Raw genomic sequence first — 22,724 nt, 5'->3', positions numbered from 1 at the left:
GTAGCTGCTCCTTAAACCCCCTACGGGCAAGAGAAGTGAACGCAACCAACTCAACCCACACTACAAGGCTGGGCGCTTATCCTCACACATTCACCTCACATTCTTCTTTCGCCCCGGGTGTTTCTCAGCCCTTCGCTGAATAAGATGAGCCCATCAATTAAATGCAACAGCGATATTGATTCAAGTGAATGGTGTTATAACCGTGGATCCACCCGAGGACATCGTATTATGCCGATGCGTTCATTAATATTTGCTGTAGAACACAGAGAGAGCAGGTTCTCTGGTGGAGTGCTCAGAAATTCAACATGGATCTGTTAGTCTGATACTGCTGACGAATAAACTTACAGCTCAGTAGCGCAAATTGTGAAAATGCAGCAATTCAGGGATTATATTAATTAGTCATAATTCAGATAGATCTGAATATCAGTATTGTTTTGGACAATTACCGTTTCTGATTGGCATATTTGGCAGGTGTCCCGAAAAAAGAGAACCTAGAAGGATGTTATCCACGCTCAGGCTTTAAAAAATGCAACACTCGTGGCAATTTACGTTTTGGAGAATTGGTGGATAATTCATGTTAAAGAAATGGTCCTCCCAAAAATGCAAATTTGCAGAAAATGCACTCACCCCTCAGGCTATGCAATATGAGTTTGCTTCCTCATTGGCACAGAATTGCAGAAATGTAGCATTAGTTACATAACCATATATTTAGTTAAATGGATCCTCTGCAGTGAATGGGTGCTGTCAGAAATAATGTTTAAACAGCTGATAAAAACAACACAATATACAGTTAATCCACACGACTCCACTCCATCGATTAACATTTTGTGCAGCCAAACGCTGCATGTTTATAAGAAACAAATCCATTATTAAGATGTTTTTAGCTTTCATTTGTTGCTTCCAACTAAAACATGAGTTCTACATCCAAAATACTACTTTCTCGAGTGAAAAAAGTCATCTTGTTTGAATCAGGAGAGAAATAAGTACACATCAAGCACTTTTTCACAGTTTTATCAGCTTTTTATCAGCTTTTCGTCTCATTCTGACGGCACCCATTCACGGCAAAGGATCCAATGGTGAGCAAGTGATGTGATGCTAAATTTCTCCAAATCTGTTCCAGTGAAGAAGCAAACTAATCTACATCTTGGATTGCCTGAGGGTGAGTATATTTTCAGCAAATGTTAATTTTTAGTTAAACAGTTCCTTTAACTTGTACAATCGGTACTATTTGGTTTTACCTGCTTTACAGCCCACTGACAGCTAGGTTTGTGGTGGACATTCATTCTATGTTTCTTCAAAAAATCGTCAGTTAGGAAAACAATGTTGTTAATTGAAAATATGTTTCTCATTTGTTGCCAAAAACATAGCTAACTGTCACTGCAGCTACTGCACTGCTCGCCAGTTTAGTGTTAGGGCTACAACAGTTTCTTTATGACAAAGGCACATTTACTACGGTACATCCTGATAAGAATATTCTGCTGACAAAATGTTCATATTGTAATGTTTAATGGTAACTCACCCTGGCAAACCACATTCTCTCAGACAAGTATGCCTGCTTAAATTATTGGTAGATCATGGGTGGCTTGATCATTTAAGAATTATAGCTTTTTTGATGTAGAGTTTGCTGTGAAGTCATGTTCTTATCGTTTAAAAAGAGTAATAGCTCTGATGGCCACAACATACTACTAGTAATGATTTCTCTTTTGAGCTTCTAAATATACAATAGGAGGTATGCAATATTTCAATAAGCATAACAACAGTGACTGTGAAAATCCTTATATAAGTATTATATATTTCAATAAATCACATCTTTACCATAAATCGAGAAGGAGCCTCTCATAAACGGGGATTTTGAGGCAGGCATCTTTCAGGGGCCTCTTAAGTGTGAATGATAGATGCGTTCAAATGCTTTATTTCGCAGTGTCCTGTTGTCACCTGGTGGCTGCAATTGAAACTACACGATTCATTTGAGCTCTATGATGTATGAACACATTTAATAATAATGTTATATAAGTTCAGTAAAGCAATAAGTGACTTATATTTTAGACATTACAATGCTTGTTTTTGATAAGTTTTGCTAACGAAAGTAGTTCCAAGCACTGTTTTGCGTGTCTGAGCAATAAAAAACGGTGTTCACTTATTGAATGAATCAGCTTTTTGAACGGATTGGTTGATTCGCTCATTAACAAGGTCAAATGCTTTGTTTCTGAATGAATCATCCATTTAAATGAATCGGTTGAATCTCACTGACTCACTCATTAACAGTCACTTGCTGTCACCTACTGGCGGTTTTAATTTCACATATCGACTTTTTTCATGTTTTAAATTATTTAAATGTCAGTATTCAACGTTTTATGTTAAAAACAAAACATTAGGCATTTTTATACATTTTTATCTGCGGTTTAAATGCATCCATGTCCCCTCTGAGACACATTAACTGTGTAAATACATGCTATTTCAGGTGCAGGTTCCAGAAATGTTTTGTTTTGTTGAAATGAAATGAAATGAAAGAAACAAAATATTGGATAAACTGATTCTTATTCTTACCCAAAAATATGTAATGGAAGAAATAGTTAAAACTGAACACAATCGTGCTGCTCGAGCTGTGTATGAACATTTTTAGATATTTATTTGCTTCTTTTCTTTTGCATTTACTTATACTTTTACTTTCAATACTTAAGTACGTTCAAGATTTAAAAAATAATTTTTATACTTAAGTACAATAAATATCACATACTTTAAGACTCATGTAATATTCTAAACGGTGACTTCAACTTCTACCAGTCATTTTCTGGTAAGATATGTACTTTATACACCACTGACTATTTTATTAAGTTATTAAAAGTAAAGCAATAAGTGGAGGATGCGGGCATCGATCCCGCTACCTCTCGCATGCTAAGCGAGCGCTCTACCATCTGAGCTAATCCCCCTCTGTTAGCATGTCTTATGGCGGAAATATATTTATGTGACACCCGATAGTGTTCATGCGGGTGTTACACTATAATAGTTCCGGCGGAAGTGAGTAGAACCATCCTGCTACATACACTCAAAATGTCAACCGGGGTGGGAAGTAAGTGTTATTTTATTTCCTCAACATATTCACAATACTGTCTAAAATCAAATCACGGTGTAAATTTGATTTTGAAGTATTTTATCCTGTTTAAACAGAGTAGGTAATGCTCTTAGTAACGCCGTGGCGAGCAATTTAAGTTAGTTGTTGACGATCAATGTTTACATTGTCAACACACATTATCTCAGTCCTTGAACAAAATAAGAAATTGTACGTTGTATATATGTAATATAAATAATTTAGTTTAACAAATGGTCTTGTGTTTAATAAATTTTGTTTTACCTAACGTCATACTACATTATAATCAGCCTTTTTATTTTACCATAATTTCCCCCCACTTTTTTGTGTAAAGATTTGCATTCAGTACAGCTTCGAATAAAACTCGTGTTTTCAACCCTAGAACACAAGATGCTGTCTGTGGGTCCGACTGAGCCCTGGTCGGTTCGGGAGAAGCTCTGTCTGGCCTCCTCCGTGATGAGAAGCGGCGATCAGAACTGGTGAGAATAGATAATTGGCGCTCATGATCACAGAACTGTGTTGAGATTGAAGGATGTTAATAATGCAAAGCTCTACTCGTAGCAATATCTGTTTTGTAGCTTTTCTTAAATGTATGAGTACATTGCTAATCATCCTTTATCAGACGTGGACTTAAAAAAGAGGATTGTGGTCATTAGTTATGATTAGGATGTAAGATGATACTTTTTGGAAGATGCGGGCATCGATCCTGCTCTCGCTTGCGTCCCAATGACTGAGCCAGAGTAAGCCCACATGAGCCAATCTCGTTTCGCTTGTGGCTTACTTTGGACCAATCGCATTTATCCTGTTGCTTACTTTGGACCAATCTCGTTTATCCTGTTGCTTGCTTTGGACCAATCGCATTTATCCTGTGGCTTAATTTGGACCAATCGCATTTATCCTGTGGCTTACTTTGGACCAATCGCATTTATCCTGTGGCTTACTTTGGACCAAACGCTTTTTTTTACTTTTGGCCAAAAGCTTGACCGTCTGGTCTGAGCTAATTGTATTATTATTATTTATTTACCAATAAGAAAATGTCTGATTTTTTTTTATTTAATTGATACTGTTTTAGTACATAAAATAAGCTAGCGGTGCAGCACAACACATTAAAATAACAAAGTTCTAATATTACAATTCACTTATAAGTAATCAGCAAGCATTGCTAAACAGCGGTGCGTTTCACAAAAGCATTGTTAGCTAACTAAGGTAGTTAAAGTTAGTTCCACTGAAACGACGGAACTCGGGACCATAGTTGCTTTTGGGAAACTTAACGTTACGCCTGATCAGTTGTAGTTTGTGCAGTGAAATGACTGTTGGAAAATGCTTTCATTAATGTATAAAGCATGTTTCATTACAAATTACGTTATGAGCATAGAGAATAAGATTTGAAAATGTTCCAAATAGAATTCTGTGCTTAAGAATTGGGGGAAAAATCACATTTATGATTTTTAAATTGTAAATCATTGTTTTTATTTCCAAGTAATAGAGTTTGAATCTATAACCCAAGAAGTTGTGAATAAACAAAGATTACTGGAGTACATTTTACAAGAAAACTCTAGTCTTTTTACTTAAATTTTACATTTAATTTTGTGCTGTCAAACTATTAATCGCAATTAATTGCATCCAAAATAAAAGTTTTTGTTTACATAATAAATGTGTGTGTACTGTGTATATTTATTTATATATTAATACACACACACATAGATTATTATATATATATATATATATATATATATATATATATATATATATATATATTCTATTATCTATTATAGTATTATAAATATTATATTCTTAAAATTGTGATTATATAAGCAACATATTTTTCTTAAATATTACACACTTGTGTGTGTATTTATAAATATACATAATAAATATACACAGTACACACACATTTGTTCTGTAATCAATTTTAATTTTTTTGGGGATGCCATAAATCGCGATTAATATTTTGATAGCACTAATTTAATTCAACGCGTTTCTTGTTTCTTTGTAATTGTTTGTGAAGTTTACTAGCGATTGTCTGTACCAAATTATATTAAGTGCATGTAATTATTTATAAAGAATAAATATATATGAATATGTTATTTTTTTTTTTTTTGCTAGGGTGTCTGTAAGCCGAGCCATCAAGCCCTTCTCAGAGCCTGGACGACCCCCGGACTGGTTCTCCCAGAAGGTAATTTAAATAAAGAGTGACTGGGAGTGATTTTATTAGTATTAGTGATTTGCTTGGTGATTCATATTTTAATAAGTCAATACGATCTCTGCAGCATTGTGCCTCCCAATATTCAGAGCTGCTGGAAACCACAGAGGCCCCAAAGTAAGTAAATCCCTCTCTCTCTCATTCTCAAAACATTTGTGCTGAGCGCTTTATTAAATATTTATTGTTCTTGCGAAACCCAAAAGAGGTAAATTTTACGACCTATTCTGTGTATACAATGAAAACTAATAATCAGCATAGAAGTTGTACTTTATATTTGTGCATGGAAAGCAGTAAATATGTGAAAAAACATTTTATGATTTTTGCACAGACTTTGTGTAATTAAACCTCCGGCTATTATCTTAGCCAGTTAGCATGTTGTAGTAGTTTTGTTGTACTAAACCTAAACTATCTATATATAGTGCATATTCACAAGTTCACTGGTAAGTTTGACGTGTTCATTCCCTGCAGACGTAAACGGGGTGAGAAAGGGGAGGTGGTCGAGACCATTGAGGATGTGATCGTGCGTAGATTGACAGCAGAGAGGATCGAGGAGCTCAAGAGGCTGATCAAAGACACACAGGAGAAATACAGGTACATCTCCACCTGCTTCTCCATCTCACTGTCTGTATCTTTCACACATATGTGATACCTGTGTGCTGTCCCTTCAGGAAACTGAAGAGAGAGGTGGATTTGATTCAGGCAGGCCATCTGGACCCTACACTGGAAGAGCTGTGGGCAGATATAGAGCTGTAAGACAATTTTGTACCGGTTTTGCATTTCTGTTATTTGTCTTTCTTTTCTATTCTTTTTTCTATATGGTCTAGTTTCAACCACCCTTGTACTGATTTCACTTTAACAAACATTATTTCACATTAGGTTAAAAACCTTAAGAAATGGCTGGAGCCCTTTATTGTATAAAAACATGTTTTTATGAAATGAATGCTCTCTGTCATCATGAGATTGTGTGTGTTCTCTTGTCAGAAAGAGGAGGCAGGACGAAGAGCAGGCAGAGCAGAAGAAGAGGGCGACTGAGGCAGCATATCAGGGTGAGATTTACATTCACTCAGCACTTTCAAAAGTGAATGCCTCCACAAAAGAAACAATTGTTTTAATTAAATTAACTTAGCAGAGTAACATATTGCTGATGCACTTGAAAATAATATTAGTTTACCATGCATCTTATTGCAAACATTGCATGTTTAATACTAGGAAATTTCAGTTTTTATTACTTTGGGCTTGTTTCTGGCAGTGAAATGTTTATTTTGCATAAATACATTAAATACATTTGTTTTGCATTAAAACAATAATACATTTTTCTCTTTCTTTCCAGTTCGTCAGGCAGCTAAAAATACACCCAAGAGAGTTCCCAGCGTGACCGTACGTTCTCCACCCAGTGCTAGTTTTCCCAGCCTGGACGTCTTGCAACCAGAAACACTGCAGCCAATGACAGATGAATCCTGTGCCAGTCCCGTGGTGAATTCCTACCTCTGTTTTATTAACATTTAAACTTAAAGCTGATTCTAATGAGAGATCATACTCATGATTTCTTCGCCTAGGCTCAAGGACTGACCGTCTTCATGGCTATGTCAGAGGTCACGGGTCCAGGGCCTAAAGAGTCAGGTCTGGCCCCTATGGTAGATGACTCCCCGCAGAAGAAGCACCTCGTTTCAAAAGCCACACCACCTCCCTCCCCGCTGCTGTCTGAACTGCTGAAGAAGGGCAGTCTCATCGCTGCCAGCTCTAGACTTGTGAGTGTGGGATACTGTGAAGCAATGTTTGAGCTTTTGGATTTAAGGGGCATGTCACAGCAAGCAGGATTTTGCCTGTCCCAGAACCATTTTACATTTCTCGACTTTACATTCATGTTTACTTTATATTGTCTTATAAATAAAGTCACCAGAACCCCATGGTTCTAACCTTTACAGTGTAAAGCTCCCTCTTCAGGCCAACCCATTTGTACTAACTACACCTCAGATATGGACCATCAGAAATCTTCATATTTACGTCACAAAGATTAGCACATTAACATTTAACAACAAAGAGTTTTCTGCATTTTGATGAGGGCCAAGCTTTAAGTACTCTTTTCATGTGCAACAATGTTAGCTGGGCATAACAAAGTACATTTATTGTTTTTTGGGGCCGTTTACACCAAACACTTTATTTAGATTGTGCTTTGCTGCTTTTAGGTCAGCATTTTGAGATGTGCTGTGAAAAAAACGTGTGTTTACTAATAAGAGTCAGAAAGCAGCTTGTATATCAAGTGTTGTTTTAGTGTTATGTACTGTTATAGTTTTTACTAATGTTATATATATATATATATATATATATATATATATATATATATATATATATATATATATATATAATATACACTTCTTGTATTTATTACTTGTTTTATAAGTAGTTTTCTCATATTAATTAGGCAAGATTTAGAATTTTTGTGCAAGGTTTTAATCATATTAAGGCTATTTTAATTTATTTCAGCCTAATTAAAGTAACTAAATTAAATTAACAAAAATGTTTCATAAATGTTTTTAGTTAACGAAATAAACCCAGTGTAGAAGCTAAATACTGAAAGTTTTTGGTGCAAGAAACCTTACCTAGCATTAAAAGTGGAGAGTGTGTTTGTAGATTTTGCGATTGGTTTCTCGTATTGCTCTGTGTGTGTCTGTTGGGCAGGTGGTTGAAGGTGATGTGGCCACATGTTTGAGTAATGGATCACACGGAGTGGAGCTTCACACTGCTGCAACCGCTCTGCCTGCTAATCAAGACATTACAGCTGGTAAACAAAGACACATTTTTCTTTCTGTATGTTTTAATTGTCTCTCTTCAACATTAAACATTTTCTGTGTCATTGAACAGACTGAATTTTGAGTCATGCTGTTTGTTTTGGTTTGATTTACTTTAGCACAATTCTTTTGCATTTTTACAATGCGCCCTGCATGCAAGTTCTAGATTTCATGCTCTCTGTAGTACATTATTTCCATGTAGTTTGATTATTGTGAGAGTAGCTGTGTGCTTAAGTGTGTGTATGTTTGTAGCACTGTATGTGTGTGTCTCTGTGTCAGATGCTCCTACGTTATCTCGTCTGTTGGAAAGCGCCACCCCAGCGCAGCCACCTGTCATTGCTGATCCCCCTAAGCCCCCCACAGTGGTCCTCCCAGCCCCGGACCACCTCTCTGTGCCCAAAACAGGTCTCTGATTTCCTCTCTTCCGCACTCTCTCTGTAGAACTGTCTGTATGTTTTTGCTCTGGCAGTCTGTTTCCTGTTTGTGTAGTTCATTTTCATCCAATCATAAATCACTCCGAGTGCACTGACAGATATTCTAGAATAACAGTTAATACAAACAAAGTTTGTGGTCAACAAGATTTTGTATTTTTTTATGTTCTTGAAGAAAATCACTTATGCTTACCAAGGCTGCATTTATTTAATCAAAAATAAAGTAATATTGTGAAACTTTAGTACAATTAAAAATAACTGTTTTCCATGTTATTATATTTTTAAATGTAATCTATTCCTGTGATGCAAAGCTGAATTTTCAGCATCATTACTCCAGGTTTCAGTGTCACATATTCCTTCAGAAATCATTCTAATATGCTGATTTGCTGCTCAATAAATATTTCTTCTTATTAACAATGTTGAAAACCATTCATGTTAAAATTCCATAATTTTTTTTTTTTTCAGCATTCTTTGAATAAAAAAATATATATTTTTAAACATTCTAAATGTATTTGTCACTTTAGATCAATATAATGCATCCTTGCTGAATAAAAGTATTAATTTCTTTCAAAGTAATGGCACTGACGGCAAAGGCCAAATTCAGCCAATTTTGGGTTTGGAAGAAGGATAAGACTGAAAAAATTATGACAGAATTTCTGGGTAACCTAACCCTTTAAAAACGTTGTGTTTTTTCCTCTTAAAAAAAGGGCACACATGAAAGAAATGAACCATAGTAAGAGTACTCTAAGTGATGTGTTTCCTGTTGTGTGCAGGAGCTGCAGCCGTTGCTGAAGGTTCTGGTGCAGAAGCAGTAATTGCAGGGTCATCCACACCGGCTGAGGTGGAGGGGAAGGAGGCAGAGCTGGTGGAGGAGGACACAGTGATGTCAGTGTCATACATGGCCCACGAACTGGACCTGGAGACAGTGGGAGACATCATTGCAATCATAGAGGAGAAGGTATATGCACACAAACACATGTGTATGGTTGGGATGTGCGATTGGTTGCTACTTCATGTCATGTCAAAGGGATAGTTTATCCAAAAGTTTAAGTTCTGTCATCATATACTTGCCCTCAAGTAAACCTGGACAAGTTTCTATTTTCTGTTGAGCACAAAAAATATATTTGGAAGAATGATGCTAACCAACCAATTGACTTCCATAGTATTGAAAAAAAATACAATGGACGTCCGCGGGTACCATTCATCTCTCTGACCCAATTTATTACAGACTCCTAAAACAGAAAACAGTTCAAAAAGCTTTTCCTTTCTGTTGCCAAAAAGTAAACTAATATATCTGTCTTAGGTGGACGATCCTGTGGAGGCTTTGGACGCAGCCGCAGTGGAGGCAGCTCTCTCTCTCTGTGAGGACCCAGCGGTCAATGGCCACCCCCTCACCAGTCCTTGGGAGTCACAGACCTTTAAGGCAGCCGAACCAGAGCCCATCGTCCAGCAGAGTCCTGCCCCAGCGGTCACACAGAGCAGCCCTGAGCCTGCGGGTGTGCAAGGAGAAATGGAGGTTCTGGTAGAGAAGGCTACAGAAACCGAAGCAGTTGATGAAGTGACAGGGGACACTGTGGCACCTGCCGCCCCTGACACAGAGCAGAGCCAGGACTCTGAGGTTAAGACTGAGGGTGAGAGGGAAGGAGACGGAGAAGGAGGGAAGGAGGAAGCGCAGCAGGAGAACAGAACCCTGAGTCCAGTCGTGAAGTGTGAGGGGGAGGACTGGGTTCAGCCAGACACCATGACGCCCTGTCTGGACTCAGAAGATAGCTCAGCCTCGGCGAAAGACACAAAGGTATTAGCAAAATGAAACCTGACTTATGCATATGCTGTTCTTTTTAACTTTCTATTCATCTTAGAATTATGAACAAAATGTTTCATTTTTTCCACAAAAATATGAAGCAGCACTGTTTTCATCATTGGTAATAAGAAGAAATAATGCTACTTCAGCAGCAAATCAGCATATTAGTATGTATTTCTGAAGGATCATGTGACACTGAAGACTGGAGTGATGATACTGAAAATTCAGCTTTGCCATCACTGGATTAAAATACATTTTAAAATATAAAAGTTATTTTAAATTGTAACAATAGTTCACAATATTAACATAAAAAACACTATAAAATACATTTATAGTGTCAGATAGAAAGCATAAAAACAACAAATGTCTTTTTCTAGAAAGGGAATCAACAAAGATACTGATGACCTCCAAAAATGTAAAAAAAAAGGCACTTATGAAGTCATAAGATTGCTTTATTTGAGTAAAAGATCAAATGTAAGTTATTAATCACTAAAAATTATACCTTTTGAAACTCCCACTCTTATTTGCATTCAAGTATGTATGAAAGACACATTGGACATCAAACCTGGTCTGAAGCATGTTGACATGATTTATTTAAGAGACTGGGAATGCAAATGAGATTTGAGCTGTAGTGAATTGGAAGAAAACGATTCATTAACAACATAATTAGGAAATTCGGCAAAAACAAAGCTCTCTTTTTTTTCTGTAGAAAAGAAATTCAGAAGAATTAGAATGACCAAAATGGCACTTTTAACCCTTTTGACCTAACATAGGTACCTTTTGAGATTTTAATGTTAGTATTTTAATAATTAAAAAATAAATTAAAATGTTCTCGGTTCTCTGATGCTGGTTAATGGTCACATGACATAAAGGGAAAACAAGTAGTGTTTTTTAAACCATTAAAAACACTACTTTTTTTAATTGTTAAAAAAAAAAAGTAAACTTCATCAGCTCACAAGCCCCATGCATTTCCCTCACAGAATGACTTGAAGGATGAAGAAGTAACTGTTTATTATTCCTCCTTCAAATGCTGTAGGAGGTGAAGGAAGAGGATGGAGGCAGTGAGGTGGATGTGGATGAAGGGATGGAGATGAAAGAGTGTGGCGATGGGGACGGAGAGGGGCCGTATCTCTCAGAGGTTGATCCTCCTGCCAGTGAGAGTGAGGATGGATACGGCAGTCACTCTCAGCACTACACTACAGCGGACTCCATCGCCAGCAGCCCTGCCTCATCTCAGTTGTGAGTGTGTGAGCTTGTATTCTGTGTGTTTCAATCTCTCATTTGCCTTTAACAACACCCTCTCTCAGCTCCATGTGCAGTGAAGATCAAGAGGCCTTGCAGGCTCAGAAGATCTGGAAGAAAGCCATCATGCTGGTGTGGCGGGCAGCAGCCAATCACAGGTGAGCTACCTCAGCTGCTGTTTTCTGATGAGCTCTCACTTGAAAACGTGACCATAATAATGGAATCCAGTCATAAAAACTCAATTTATTGTTTGACACCAAACGGCAAATTTTGGGTGAATAAATCTGTGAATAATTAACCAAATCAAGATAAGGATAAGTATCTTAAGTATGAATAATAATAATAATAAAGCTGTATTAAATCATAAATCCAACCAAATTAAAACAGATAACAGAATTTCTTGAATGAATTAATGAAAGAAACGGTTCATAGGGCCCTATTATTATAAAAATTATGATAGATTATTAAATTAAAGTGTCATGTATTAGTATAATATGATTTTTTTTTAATTAAAATATATTAAATTAATTTATTAAAATATTAAAATGTAAACATGGAATGTGCAACCAGTAAAACACAGTTTGGGAAAAAATAAAAGGTTTCATGGGATAGTAAAAATTTAATTTTGGTTAAACCTTTAATAAATTGGTTTAATAAATTGTTGAATAATAAACATTTTGTTACTTCAAGGCAATAGATATGCTTTTTAATCACTAAAATTGTTAATATTTAATTTAACCATAAAAAAAAACATGATCCAGACAAATAAAAACCAAAAATAACTTTATCCAGAAAGGTATAAAATGAAATTTTTGTGAAGTGAGTGAAAGTGACATACAGCCAAGTATGGTGACCCATACTAGGAATTCGTTCTCTGCTTTTTAACCCATCCAAAGTGCACACACACACCAATGAACACACACCCAGAGCAGTGGGCAGCCGTTTATGCTGCGGTGCCCGGGGAGCAGTTGGGGGTTCAGTGCCTTGCTCAAGGGCACCTCAGTCATGGTATTGAGGGTGGAGAGAGCGCTGTACATTCACTCCCCCCACCTACAATTCCTGCCAGCCCGAGACTCAAATTCACAACCCTTCGATTGAGTGTCCGACTCTCTAACCATTAGGCCATGACTTCCCCACTCAAGGTCTTCAGGATAACTAAACTTCCAAGCAGGTGTGATTTGTAGCTGGTTGGAGCTAAACTCTGCAGAGCTGTGGCCCTCCAGGAATTAATGTATTGACTCATGTCAACTAAACAAACATTATAGTAAAGTATTAAAGGGAGGGTGAAATGCTCGTTTTCACTCAATATCCTGTTAATCTTGAGTACCTATAGAGTAGTACTGCATCCTTCATAACTCCAAAAAGTCTTTAGTTTTATTATATTTATAAGAGAAAGATAGTCTGTACTGATTTTTCCCAGAAAAACATGAGCGCCTGGAGGCGTGACGTGTGGGCGGAGCTAAAGAAATCACGAGTGCGAGTAAGCTTTTGCGTTGAGAGCTTCTGTGACATTACCGTGAGGAAAAAAAACATCCAAAACAAACCATGGCTAACAGTCAGATTCAGCTTATATTTATGATCCAGAATCAGATCCAGAGGCTGAAAGTTAACAAGAGCAGCAACAACAACAGCGTCTCTATTTGGTATGTATTTAAACTGTATATATTTGCTTAGCGGTTTTGGAAAATGACTAAATTCCACTTTATGTCGTCTTTTTTTTTTTTTTTTTTTTGAGCTGTACATGTGGAAAGTGCAGTTTGATGACAACATCGCATGTTGTTTACTTGATGTGCTTACACACTGATAGCTAAGTTAACAACACAGAGATATTTGAAGCAGTTTTACTCACCGCCTGCGGTTCCAACACACGATCGTGACCCTTTTTCGTTGGGACTGCATTATCCTTAAGAAATAAACGATATGCAAATCTGCCGTCAAGCTGGGCCTTGTTTGTAAAACAAGCATCTTCGAAATGCAGGGAACAAAAAAAAACACTTGCACAACTCCGTTGATGCTCTGTAAAAATAAACTCCATCCACTGGTCCCTTAATGCTGTTTTTTTTTTTTTTTTTTGGTAATCTGTGCAGGGTTGTCTTGCTCTGGCAACCAAAAACACACTTCTTTTGTGACAATTCGGTCTCTCGCTCTGATCAGTGAATGTCTCGTCTCTGCTCCACGGGAGCGCGCGCTCTTCCGGGAGAAGTGCCCTAAGGACCCATATAAGGAAATTCCGCTCCATCCAACGTCACACAAACCCATAATGGAAAAAAACTTCCCGAAACTTGTGGCAAACTGGAAAAGTAATTTTTGAAACTTTGTCCATGTTTAGCATGGGAATCCAACTCTTTAACAGTGTAAAAAACTCAGTATGCATGAAATAGCATTTCACCCCCCCTTTAACAATTTTTCTGTTGGCTAATTGTGTTCTTGTCCTTCCTGAAATCTCCACAATCTCAGACCGATGGACCTATCAGCCATCAAGAAGAACATTGAGTCTGGGCAGATCCGCACAACGGCGGAGTTCCAGCGTGACATCATGCTGATGTTCCAGAACGCGGTGATGTACAACAGCTCAGATCATGACGTCTACCACATGGCCCTAGAGATGCAGAGGGACGTTCTGGAACAGATCCAGCAGTTCTTGGCCACTCAGCTGATCATGCAAACATCAGAATCAGGCATCGGCACCAAGAGCCTACGCGGAAGGGAGGCCAACCGCAAACAAGACCCTAATGAAAAGGTTAGAGACAAACATACATAGTCACACACAACGAAACCAAAAGTGGAGGGAAAACGCTGTGGAGAAGATTGGAGGAATATCATCATCGCGCACGCACACACACACACACACACATTTACACAGTGAGAACTATAAGGAGAAGTAATCACACAATGCTTTCACTGCTAATTATTTGGGCAGTGACACTTATCACTATTCAGTGAGACAAAAGAGCGATTAAAGAAGCAGGAAGACATTAAAAGCTATTTAAGGCTGTTATTTTAGTTTATTTACATGTGACTATAGTTATTAATATTTTGAATTGGTTGTTAATTTTAAAAATAATTTTAATATTTTGCTTATTTCAGTTGGTAACAAAGGCAGCAAGTTTTTTTTATCTAATACTTATATTTAATTTTATTCCATCTATATTTCATTTCTCTAAAATGATTTTAAAAATCATTTTAGTTCAGAATAACAACACTGGACTGTTGAGAGAAAAGTGCAGTTATATATATATATATAAAAAAGCATCTCTAGAACAAATCAAGTTGCTTGATGCTTTTCCAGGATAAAGTCTGAGCTGTTTTTCAGAGAGCAGGCTAGAACCTTCAAACGTCTCAAGGACAGGACATCAAAGTACATCAAAGAGTCTGCGGACATCTGAAGTGAAGTATTGCAGACAGTGAAACGGTTTAGGAAGCGCAAGCTCCGAGTCATAAAAGGAGAGTAAAAAACAGCGTTCTGTGCATCACAGCATGAAGCTTTATATGTGAGGATGACGCTGGGGGATTGGCTCTTATTTCAGTCTCTGTTGAAGCAGCATTCATTCAAAAGTGTCCTGAAAACAACATTTTTAAAAAACCATTTGCCTCTAACTATCTGCTGGCAGTGGCACTGAGCAGCAAAAGTACCTACAAACTGACCTGATTTCAGTCCATCTGAGAATGAACGGGAAAGCACAAACTGAAGCATCATCAGGAAACATAACTCTTAATGTCTTTAGCCTGCAGACTTAATGGCTGTCAATACACACAAAATGGATTTGCGACCACAAACTGCACATGACGTTGTAATACTCACAGGTAATCTGCACAAATTGATTTTCTAGCTCTTAATGGGATGGCTACGCTCAAATTGTCATTTCAGCACTTAGGCCCTGAGCTAAGTTTTATTTAAAATCCAAAAGTGCTGAAGTGCAGGAAAAAGTGTCACTGTCCAAATACTTTCTGTACAACTCAGAAATGCAACCTTGTTTGCATGGTGAAGCTCACAAAAATGGTTCATATTTCACCCCAAGATAAGAAGCATAAAATAAGGACCACAAGTTTAATTTCCATAGTTATGATTTTTATGGCAAATACAGTGCATTCAGAAAGTATTCAGACCACTTAATTTTTTACATATTTATTGTGTGGCAGCCTTAAATTGCACATAATTTCATAGCAATCTAAAATCTATAGCCAGAATAACACATTTAAAACCAGACTTGTAAAGTTTTACAGCTTTATTAACTCATTCAAGTGTTGATAAAAAAAAAAAAAAAAAAAAAAAGATTTCTTGAAGCTAGAATAAAATTGTTGTTGCTGTTGTCGTTTTAAAAGTAGAGGCTCTCTGTATTTTCATGTATTGCGTGGTCAGGCATTCATACAAGGGCCATGAATTTTAGCGAAATGTTTACTTTTTTTTTTTTAAACGCTGTCGGGGAAAGAGTTAAAAAGAAAAGTCTCATGCAACTGAAATAATATGCACAAAAAATGCAGCTTTATAGTGTATGGAGTGTAGATGGATGAGAGAAAATAATAATAATAATCTGCAACACACAAAAAAAAGTGAGTTGAGTTTTTCTGAATGCACTGTACCTTTTAGTTTGGGTAGAAATGGGGCTGGACATGTTTGTGTTAGATTGATCCGAAAGCACTTTGGTTTCCCCACGTTCCACATAGATGAAACCCCTTTTGATAGGACCCAAATAAAACACTTTCTGTCCCTTACACACACTAATACACACACATGAACTGCTGAAGTCCCCGACAGTAAGGTTAGCGTTACTTGCATTAACACACAGTCTTGTATGTAGACCCTGAGTCCTGCACACAAAGACCCTCATTTAGAGCCAGAACCACCAGCCAGAAGGAAAAGGAACAACTCCAAACAAGACACTAATGAGAAGGTCAGTTCTGTACACACACACACTCACACTCACAGGTGAGAATCAAGGGCACTGCAGGTGAGAGGACTTCTGTACTAACCCATGCACAAACACCTTGAGTCTAACACTCGAGTTTCTCTTCCAGGTTTCCACATGGCACCATATTTGTGTCCTAGTTGTCCTGGAAATGATTGTATCATTGAGTAATCTAACGTTTTCTGAAATATGGGAGAATATCTGTTTATCTATGTCTGCTTATACACACAATACTGTTCAAAAGTTTAGGGGCAGTAAGAGTTTTTAAAATGTTAAAATTGTTTAATATTGTGAAATAGTGATAAAATTGTTTTGAAAAAATGTTTTCTATTTTAATATTATTTATATTTTAATATGTCATTTATTCCTGCAATGCAATGCTGATTTCCAGTCTTCAGTGTAACATGATCCTTCAGAAGTCATTCTAATATGCTAATTTGCTTCTCAATAAATATATATATTTTTATTATTATCAATGTTGAAAACACTTGCTTAATATTTTTCTGGAAAATTTGAGGTTTCCGGATTACTTGATGAACAAATTTCAAACAGCATTGTTTTAAATAGAATTTTAAACTTTTGCAGCGTTATTAATCTTTTTTTGCTGAATAAAAGTATTCATTAAAATTCTTACTGACCCCAAATTTTTTAACAGTAGTGTATTATTTTACTATAAACAGAATATAAATGTGATTATTGTAAGCATGTAAATAATATATTTCTGTATGTGGAGCAAGGGTTGGCTTAAACACCTACTTGATGGTTTCTTTGGTTGAATCCATGTGCCGTTTTTATTTTTAACACACACCAGACCAAAGTTAAACAAGTGTTTTTTTTTTGTTTGTTTTTTGCATGGTTATAGTCTCAGTGATGCTTTCACACTGAGCTGTTTACAGTGTGATTGAGGTCATTTAAATGACTAGACACTCATTTCATCATCTATTTGAGTTATGTTGGAGTGCTGCAGTCATCATGCAAATGGTTACAACACACTCCCTCACACATGAACATCTGATGTCTTCATCTGACTAACACACATATATACACATCACTGCCACTCATCAACCCCTCAGATCCTCTCTTTAGTATCTGCAGGATTAAGATTAGGATTCTCTTTACCATTGTGCATCCTCCTTTTCTTTCTCAGCTGTGTGTGTCTGTATGTAGAGAAGCTTCTAGGGTGACCGTGAGAGAAAACGGAAACTTTAGAGTTCAGATCCATTCCACTGTAAAAGTTCATGTTTTTGTTTTAATGCACAACCATCTGTGAAAAAATTCCAGAGGAAAGCAAATGTTTTGTGGACCTGAAGTCATTATAAGATGTTTTTAAGAGGACTGGCGATGTAAAAGGTTTGCCAGAATAAAGAAAAGCGAGTCTGCTAAATGTGTATATGAAAATAATTCAACTATATCATGAGTAGGTTTGCTTTTATAAACAATTAGAAGATGATTTAATCTCTTTTTTCTGATTTTATTGTCCGAACAATAAAATTAGCATCTATTTCTCCTAAATATTTTGGCAATCAATTTGCACATGCATGATCTATATTTTCATCTTATCTCTTCATATTGTAAAGAGAAAGCAACGGATATCCCATCCACTTTTGTCATTTAAGGCTATATCAAATCATTACATAGAAATCAAATGTGAAAGTGAATGTTAGTCCATCAAGATATCAATTATATGGCTCATAAAATGTCTGGTCATTCTAGTCTCTTTGCATGTGTCTCTGATGTTTTCCGTCTCATGATCAGGGGTTAAGATTAGTATACCAGCCGTTTGCTACCCTAACACCTGCTTTTGCTCTATTGTACATGTCTTCTAGAATAGGTTTTAAATAGTGAACTTTTTTTTCTCTCTGTCTCTCACTGTGCTGTTTGTCCTTCTACAGGACAGCCTCTCCATGGCCTCTCCCGCTTTCCTTCTCTCTCTCTTTGTAAGTATCCAGGCTCAAGATCACAAGATATTTCCCATCCCCTCTTACCAAACCCAATCACAATCACACACATTTATTCTCTGACACTGCTCTCTGATTGGTTAGAGCTGATCGCTCGCTTTCTTCCAGGTTTGTGTGTTAATAAGTTGTGAATAAATTTTCATTAGTTCTTAAATGTATTCTATTTTAAGGTTTGAACACTTATTCAGCAAGGATGTGATGAATTGATCGAAAGTGACAGTTAAGATATTTTAATGTAATACTTTTTTTTTCAGTATAAATGATGACGATTATTATTATTATTATTCTGTTAACCCTTAAATACGTACCTCGGGTCTCTGTGACCAGGGACGTCATTTACTACCTTCTTCCTCCTCCATTTTTTTTAAGTTAGATGTCAACTTTCTTCATATTCCTCAGTCTATTCATTATAAACAATATAACAAGAAAAAAGTCAAATTTAAAATATTGTTTTCTGATTAAAAAAAAAGTGAGTATATTTTTTTCCTGAGCAACAATAATGTGATTGCACAATTATCACATTTATTCCTTAAGTTGGCGTTGTTTTACTCTTAATTACTTCAGGCATAAAACAAAAGAATATCTTCAGTAGTATTAAACCTGACTGAACTGCTAGAATGGCTTTTACTGCAGATCCATTACTGTAAGCAATTAAAACAAGTGTCATTGTCGTTTGATGGCGGATGTGGTGAATAAGCTACCAGCAATCACAATATTGATTTTTAAAGTAATTGACTACGGTAGATTTGAGATCGCTAATATGAGCCAGGTTATGAATGTAGTGGGAAAATGCGCTCTGATGATGACCGTGATGGAAAAAGCTTCTTTTTTTTGTCTTCAATAAATGACACAAAACCTCCATGAGCAACTTTAACTATTAACACATCCACACACCTAAGCACTACATTTGAATGCGCTTTTCACGAATGGGTTTTTTTTTTTTTTTTGCCTTGTAGGCCTACTCGCACAGTTCTGAAGTCACCCTCTCTTTAAGATGAAGTGCTTGTTCTATTAACACACACACACACACACCGTGTTCTCAGGTCAAACTAGTTAGTTTCTCACACTGATGGTCTGGTGTGTTAGGGCAGTGGATGACAGGCTGTCTGCACTTTCTCACGGCTGGCCTGCTTCTCTGCTCTTCCAGGATGGAGGCACCAGAGGGCGCCGCAGTGCCATTGAGGCCGATATGAAGATGAAAAAGTGAACGGAGATGTCGCACTGCTGCTGTTACGGAAGTTCAGATAGGATTTATTTCCGTTTTGTTTAGAAGTTCTGGCTAAGCTTGACACAGCAATTCGACAGTCTAATTACAGAAGGACACAGAAAAAAGGGAAACTTTAAGGGCTTGACCCTCTTTCACAGAAACCCTTCAGTCCTAGACCTGAAAAACTGGCCAAATGTGCTCTGATTCTAGACTCACGGGACAGGACAAACTGACCTTGTGTTTGTTTGAGTTTAGGAGTTGCTTAAAAGATTTTAAATTGATGTCACAAATTCTAGCTGTCATCACTGGCCTTTAAAAAAAAACTGAATGTACCACTGTCATGAATCAGAATGTTATTTTCTAGAGTCAAGAATGAAATCTTACAAGCCATTGTTCATGATGTGGAACCCTGAACGATGGAGAAGGGAGCAATAAAAGTAAGCTTTTTTCTTCTATAGGAATGAAGATGGATACAAAGCTTCTTTTAACTTGATTTTTTCCTAGTCAGGATTATGGATGCTTTGATTTACAGTTAAAGGTCTACTGTACTATGTTCAGTTTGTTTTTGTTCTTTAAGTGATAATTAATTTGACATCTGTATGTTTAGAAAGAACATATAGTTTTGTACAGGGTATTTGTGTACAGTGTTTTTGTATATTGTGTCATTAAATGATTTAATAAATAAACGAAAGTCTGGAATTATAAGATATCGTTTTAGGAATAATTTATTCAACTTGTGCTTCAAAGCAAAAAATATTAGTACAAATGCTTAACTGGGAGGACAATACCGGCCTGTCCTTTTCAAAGTCTCACATACACCCAAAAAAAAAAAAAAAAAACACTCAATATCCATTAAAGACATCAACATGTATCAGTGGCGTGATTCATACACCATGTGAACCTTCCTATATCCCTGAACATCAGTAAACAATAAATAGTGAGAACTGAAACTGAACATTCTGGAGTCTCTACACACCCATCACTCTCACACAAACATGATCTGATCTCACGTGCCGTGTCACCTGACAATAGTGTTTGTCACAAACATCAAGATATGACAAGGTAAAATCCCGGGTTATACAGGAGTCTACATTACTGTTCAAAAGCTCTGGGTCAGTGAGATTTTTTTTTTTAATGAAAGAAATTATTACTTCTATTCATAAATGCTGTACTTTTGAACTTCCTGATCAACAAATGATGTAATATTAATGAAATGTTAAATTGTAAGCAATAACTGTTTACAACATTAATAATAATGCTAATGTTTCTTGAGCACCAAATCAACAGAATGATTTCTGAAGGTTGCAGACTGAAAATGCAGCTTTGCCAAAGTAACAAATAAGTCTCAAAATATATAAAAACATTATTTTAATATTTTTAATATTACTATATTTTTAATCTAATAAAACAAGATTGGTGAGCATAGAGGCTTGTTTAAAGAAAATGTATAAATCTTACAGACCCAAAACTTTTGAATGATTGTGTATATGCATATGTTAATGATATTTTAAGGAAACATAATGCAGTATTATAACAGCTGCTCGTACAGTATTAGAAATTTCAGTTGTACAAGATCACATTCTTTCTTTGAACTGAACATTATCATCAACTATTCGGTGAACTGAAATACACTAATGTAACAGTTATAATCGTAATGTGCAAAATGAGCTTTTCCTAAAGTTGTCCTCTTTCTCGAAGACCTAAGGCATTGTCTTCTTCTCTTTACTCTTAATGCCAAACTTTTAGTAACACTCCAGTACAGTGGGAGTGGCAGACGAGTAGAGCTTCCGCTTGATCAGCCGATATTCCCGTCTGAGGCTCAAGACCTTCCCTCTTCCGAACAGGATCTTCAGTGGAGGCCATCCGCTCAGATCAGGCTGCAGCACCACGGAGACCTCAAAAGTGGGTGTGAGACTCCGATCGGGAATGACGGTGCCCAGTTTAAGTAGTGTACCCTTGCTTTCCATGAATAAATGGATCAGCGCACCTCGTATCCCACACGGCTCATCTGTGGATGAGCGCAGGATGTCTCCGGCCACACGTGCGGTCATGCGTCTGGGCAGGCGCAGCTCCTGGCAGCTCAGACTGGCTTCTTTGGCCTCATAGAGGCACTTCTCAATGCGTTTGGCCAGGTCGAATTGAAGACACGCATCTTCTCCTTCCTCTTCCAAACTGCACTCAGATCCCAGACCTATGAATGAGTAAAGGGGAAGAATGTGTGAGGCTCAGCTGACCGGACAGGAACTTTACACCTCAGCAGTTTGAGAGTGACCAGTGGATCATTAGATTAGGATCTTGAAACTAACACCGTCAGCCTCTGATACAGTGTCATCAGCTGATCTCAGCTGCCATCAGCTGACTTTAGTCTGCAGAATTAATATGTTGCAATTTTGAAAAACTGGAACAATGCTTCCCTGCTCATAAATAATCACGTGTCTGATCTAAAATCTTTTGAACATAAAATTTAAAAAAAAGATTTAATACATTATAAGGGCTAAGTTGTCACAATGGGGATATTCTGTCATTTTCAAAGTATTTTAAAATCAAATCTAGGCCTACACAAAACACGACATCAATGTTCATTGGACTTTTAAGCTGACCTTTGCTTCGGTGTCATCCTGTTTTTTTTTTTATTAAAATATTTCAATTTAACATTCGTGAGCTGGGTGTTTTCAAATCAACGCTCAGAACCAAACCTTTTGGTTTTTGTTACTGAGATAGAGCGCCTAGTTGTGACAACTTGCCCCGGTTTCTCTAACAATTATAGATCATTTAGACAGCAATAGGTTACTTACTTGATGAGCTGTGTGCTTTCATGAGTCTGCCACAGTGTTTGAGTTTGTCTCTATCTGGTCTGAAGTGCTGTATAAAGCTCAGGTCCTCAGCTAACGTTAGGGTTTCCAGCTCGCTCCTGACGGACATCCCGTTACCGAACACGAGAGCTTGTGTATAGACCATGTTAAAGTGATTTCCTCCGAGATTTTCCCCGACAGCTCGCCCAGCTCTTCCACTGAGTGTTTCTTTGTTCCTTCCATGAATGCGAGAGGTTGAATGTGTAACTCTTCAGACTGCAGCCGGTTTTAAACTGAGTGTAATGT

At 37.0% G+C, this 22,724-nt stretch overlaps 2 protein-coding genes and 1 non-coding gene across 8 annotated transcripts; 1 reads left to right on the top strand and 2 right to left on the bottom strand.

Moving 5' to 3' along the window:
- Positions 1-2,857: 2,857 nt before the first annotated feature.
- On the bottom strand, positions 2,858-2,930 carry trnaa-agc (transfer RNA alanine (anticodon AGC)). Its single transcript has one exon. It is a non-coding gene; the product is annotated as a tRNA-Ala (tRNA).
- A 45-nt stretch (positions 2,931-2,975) lies between these two features.
- On the top strand, positions 2,976-20,331 carry LOC127971495 (bromodomain-containing protein 8). 6 transcript variants are annotated; one of them, XM_052574524.1, is made up of 19 exons: positions 2,978-3,070; positions 3,471-3,567; positions 5,195-5,264; positions 5,359-5,408; positions 5,760-5,882; positions 5,960-6,040; positions 6,273-6,337; positions 6,622-6,764; positions 6,848-7,039; positions 7,971-8,073; positions 8,360-8,485; positions 9,285-9,469; positions 9,815-10,306; positions 11,349-11,551; positions 11,620-11,712; positions 14,012-14,294; positions 16,354-16,446; positions 18,354-18,398; positions 19,567-20,331. In XM_052574524.1, exons 1-19 carry the CDS (start codon positions 3,052-3,054, stop codon positions 19,624-19,626), a joined length of 2,523 nt encoding a protein of 840 aa, XP_052430484.1. In that variant the 5' UTR covers positions 2,978-3,051; the 3' UTR covers positions 19,627-20,331. The 6 variants fall into 6 exon arrangements, with proteins under 6 accessions (XP_052430486.1, XP_052430483.1, XP_052430484.1 ...); XM_052574523.1 differs by lacking the exons at positions 18,354-18,398; positions 19,567-20,331 and adding an exon at positions 16,571-18,342 and having other exon boundaries at positions 2,977-3,070; XM_052574527.1 differs by lacking the exon at positions 16,354-16,446.
- Positions 20,332-20,335: 4 nt separating this feature from the next.
- On the bottom strand, positions 20,336-22,724 carry LOC127971497 (DNA damage-inducible transcript 4-like protein). Its single transcript, XM_052574530.1, has 2 exons — positions 22,422-22,724; positions 20,336-21,817 (listed from the first exon to the last, which is right to left on the bottom strand). Exons 1-2 carry the CDS (start codon positions 22,582-22,584, stop codon positions 21,369-21,371), a joined length of 612 nt encoding a protein of 203 aa, XP_052430490.1. The 5' UTR covers positions 22,585-22,724; the 3' UTR covers positions 20,336-21,368.

Source organism: Carassius gibelio, chromosome B14, assembly GCF_023724105.1.
Source record: "Carassius gibelio isolate Cgi1373 ecotype wild population from Czech Republic chromosome B14, carGib1.2-hapl.c, whole genome shotgun sequence".
Taxonomy (NCBI): Eukaryota; Metazoa; Chordata; class Actinopteri; order Cypriniformes; family Cyprinidae; genus Carassius; species Carassius gibelio.
Note: the sequence above shows the minus strand (reverse complement) of the source record. Positions and strands in the feature narration are given on the sequence as shown.

Bases quoted from the DNA above. Each gene is read 5' to 3' on its own strand.
- LOC127971495 (XM_052574523.1), top strand. The intron at 5,265-5,358 runs GTAATTTAAATA...CGATCTCTGCAG, and splicing joins CGGACTGGTTCTCCCAGAAG to CATTGTGCCTCCCAATATTC. The intron at 6,041-6,272 runs GTAAGACAATTT...TTCTCTTGTCAG, and splicing joins CTGTGGGCAGATATAGAGCT to AAAGAGGAGGCAGGACGAAG.
- LOC127971497 (XM_052574530.1), bottom strand. From the start codon at position 22,584: ATGGTCTATACACAAGCTCTCGTGTTCGGTAACGGGATGTCCGTCAGG. The intron at 21,818-22,421 runs GTAAGTAACCTA...ACTCATTCATAG, and splicing joins GAAAGCACACAGCTCATCAA to GTCTGGGATCTGAGTGCAGT.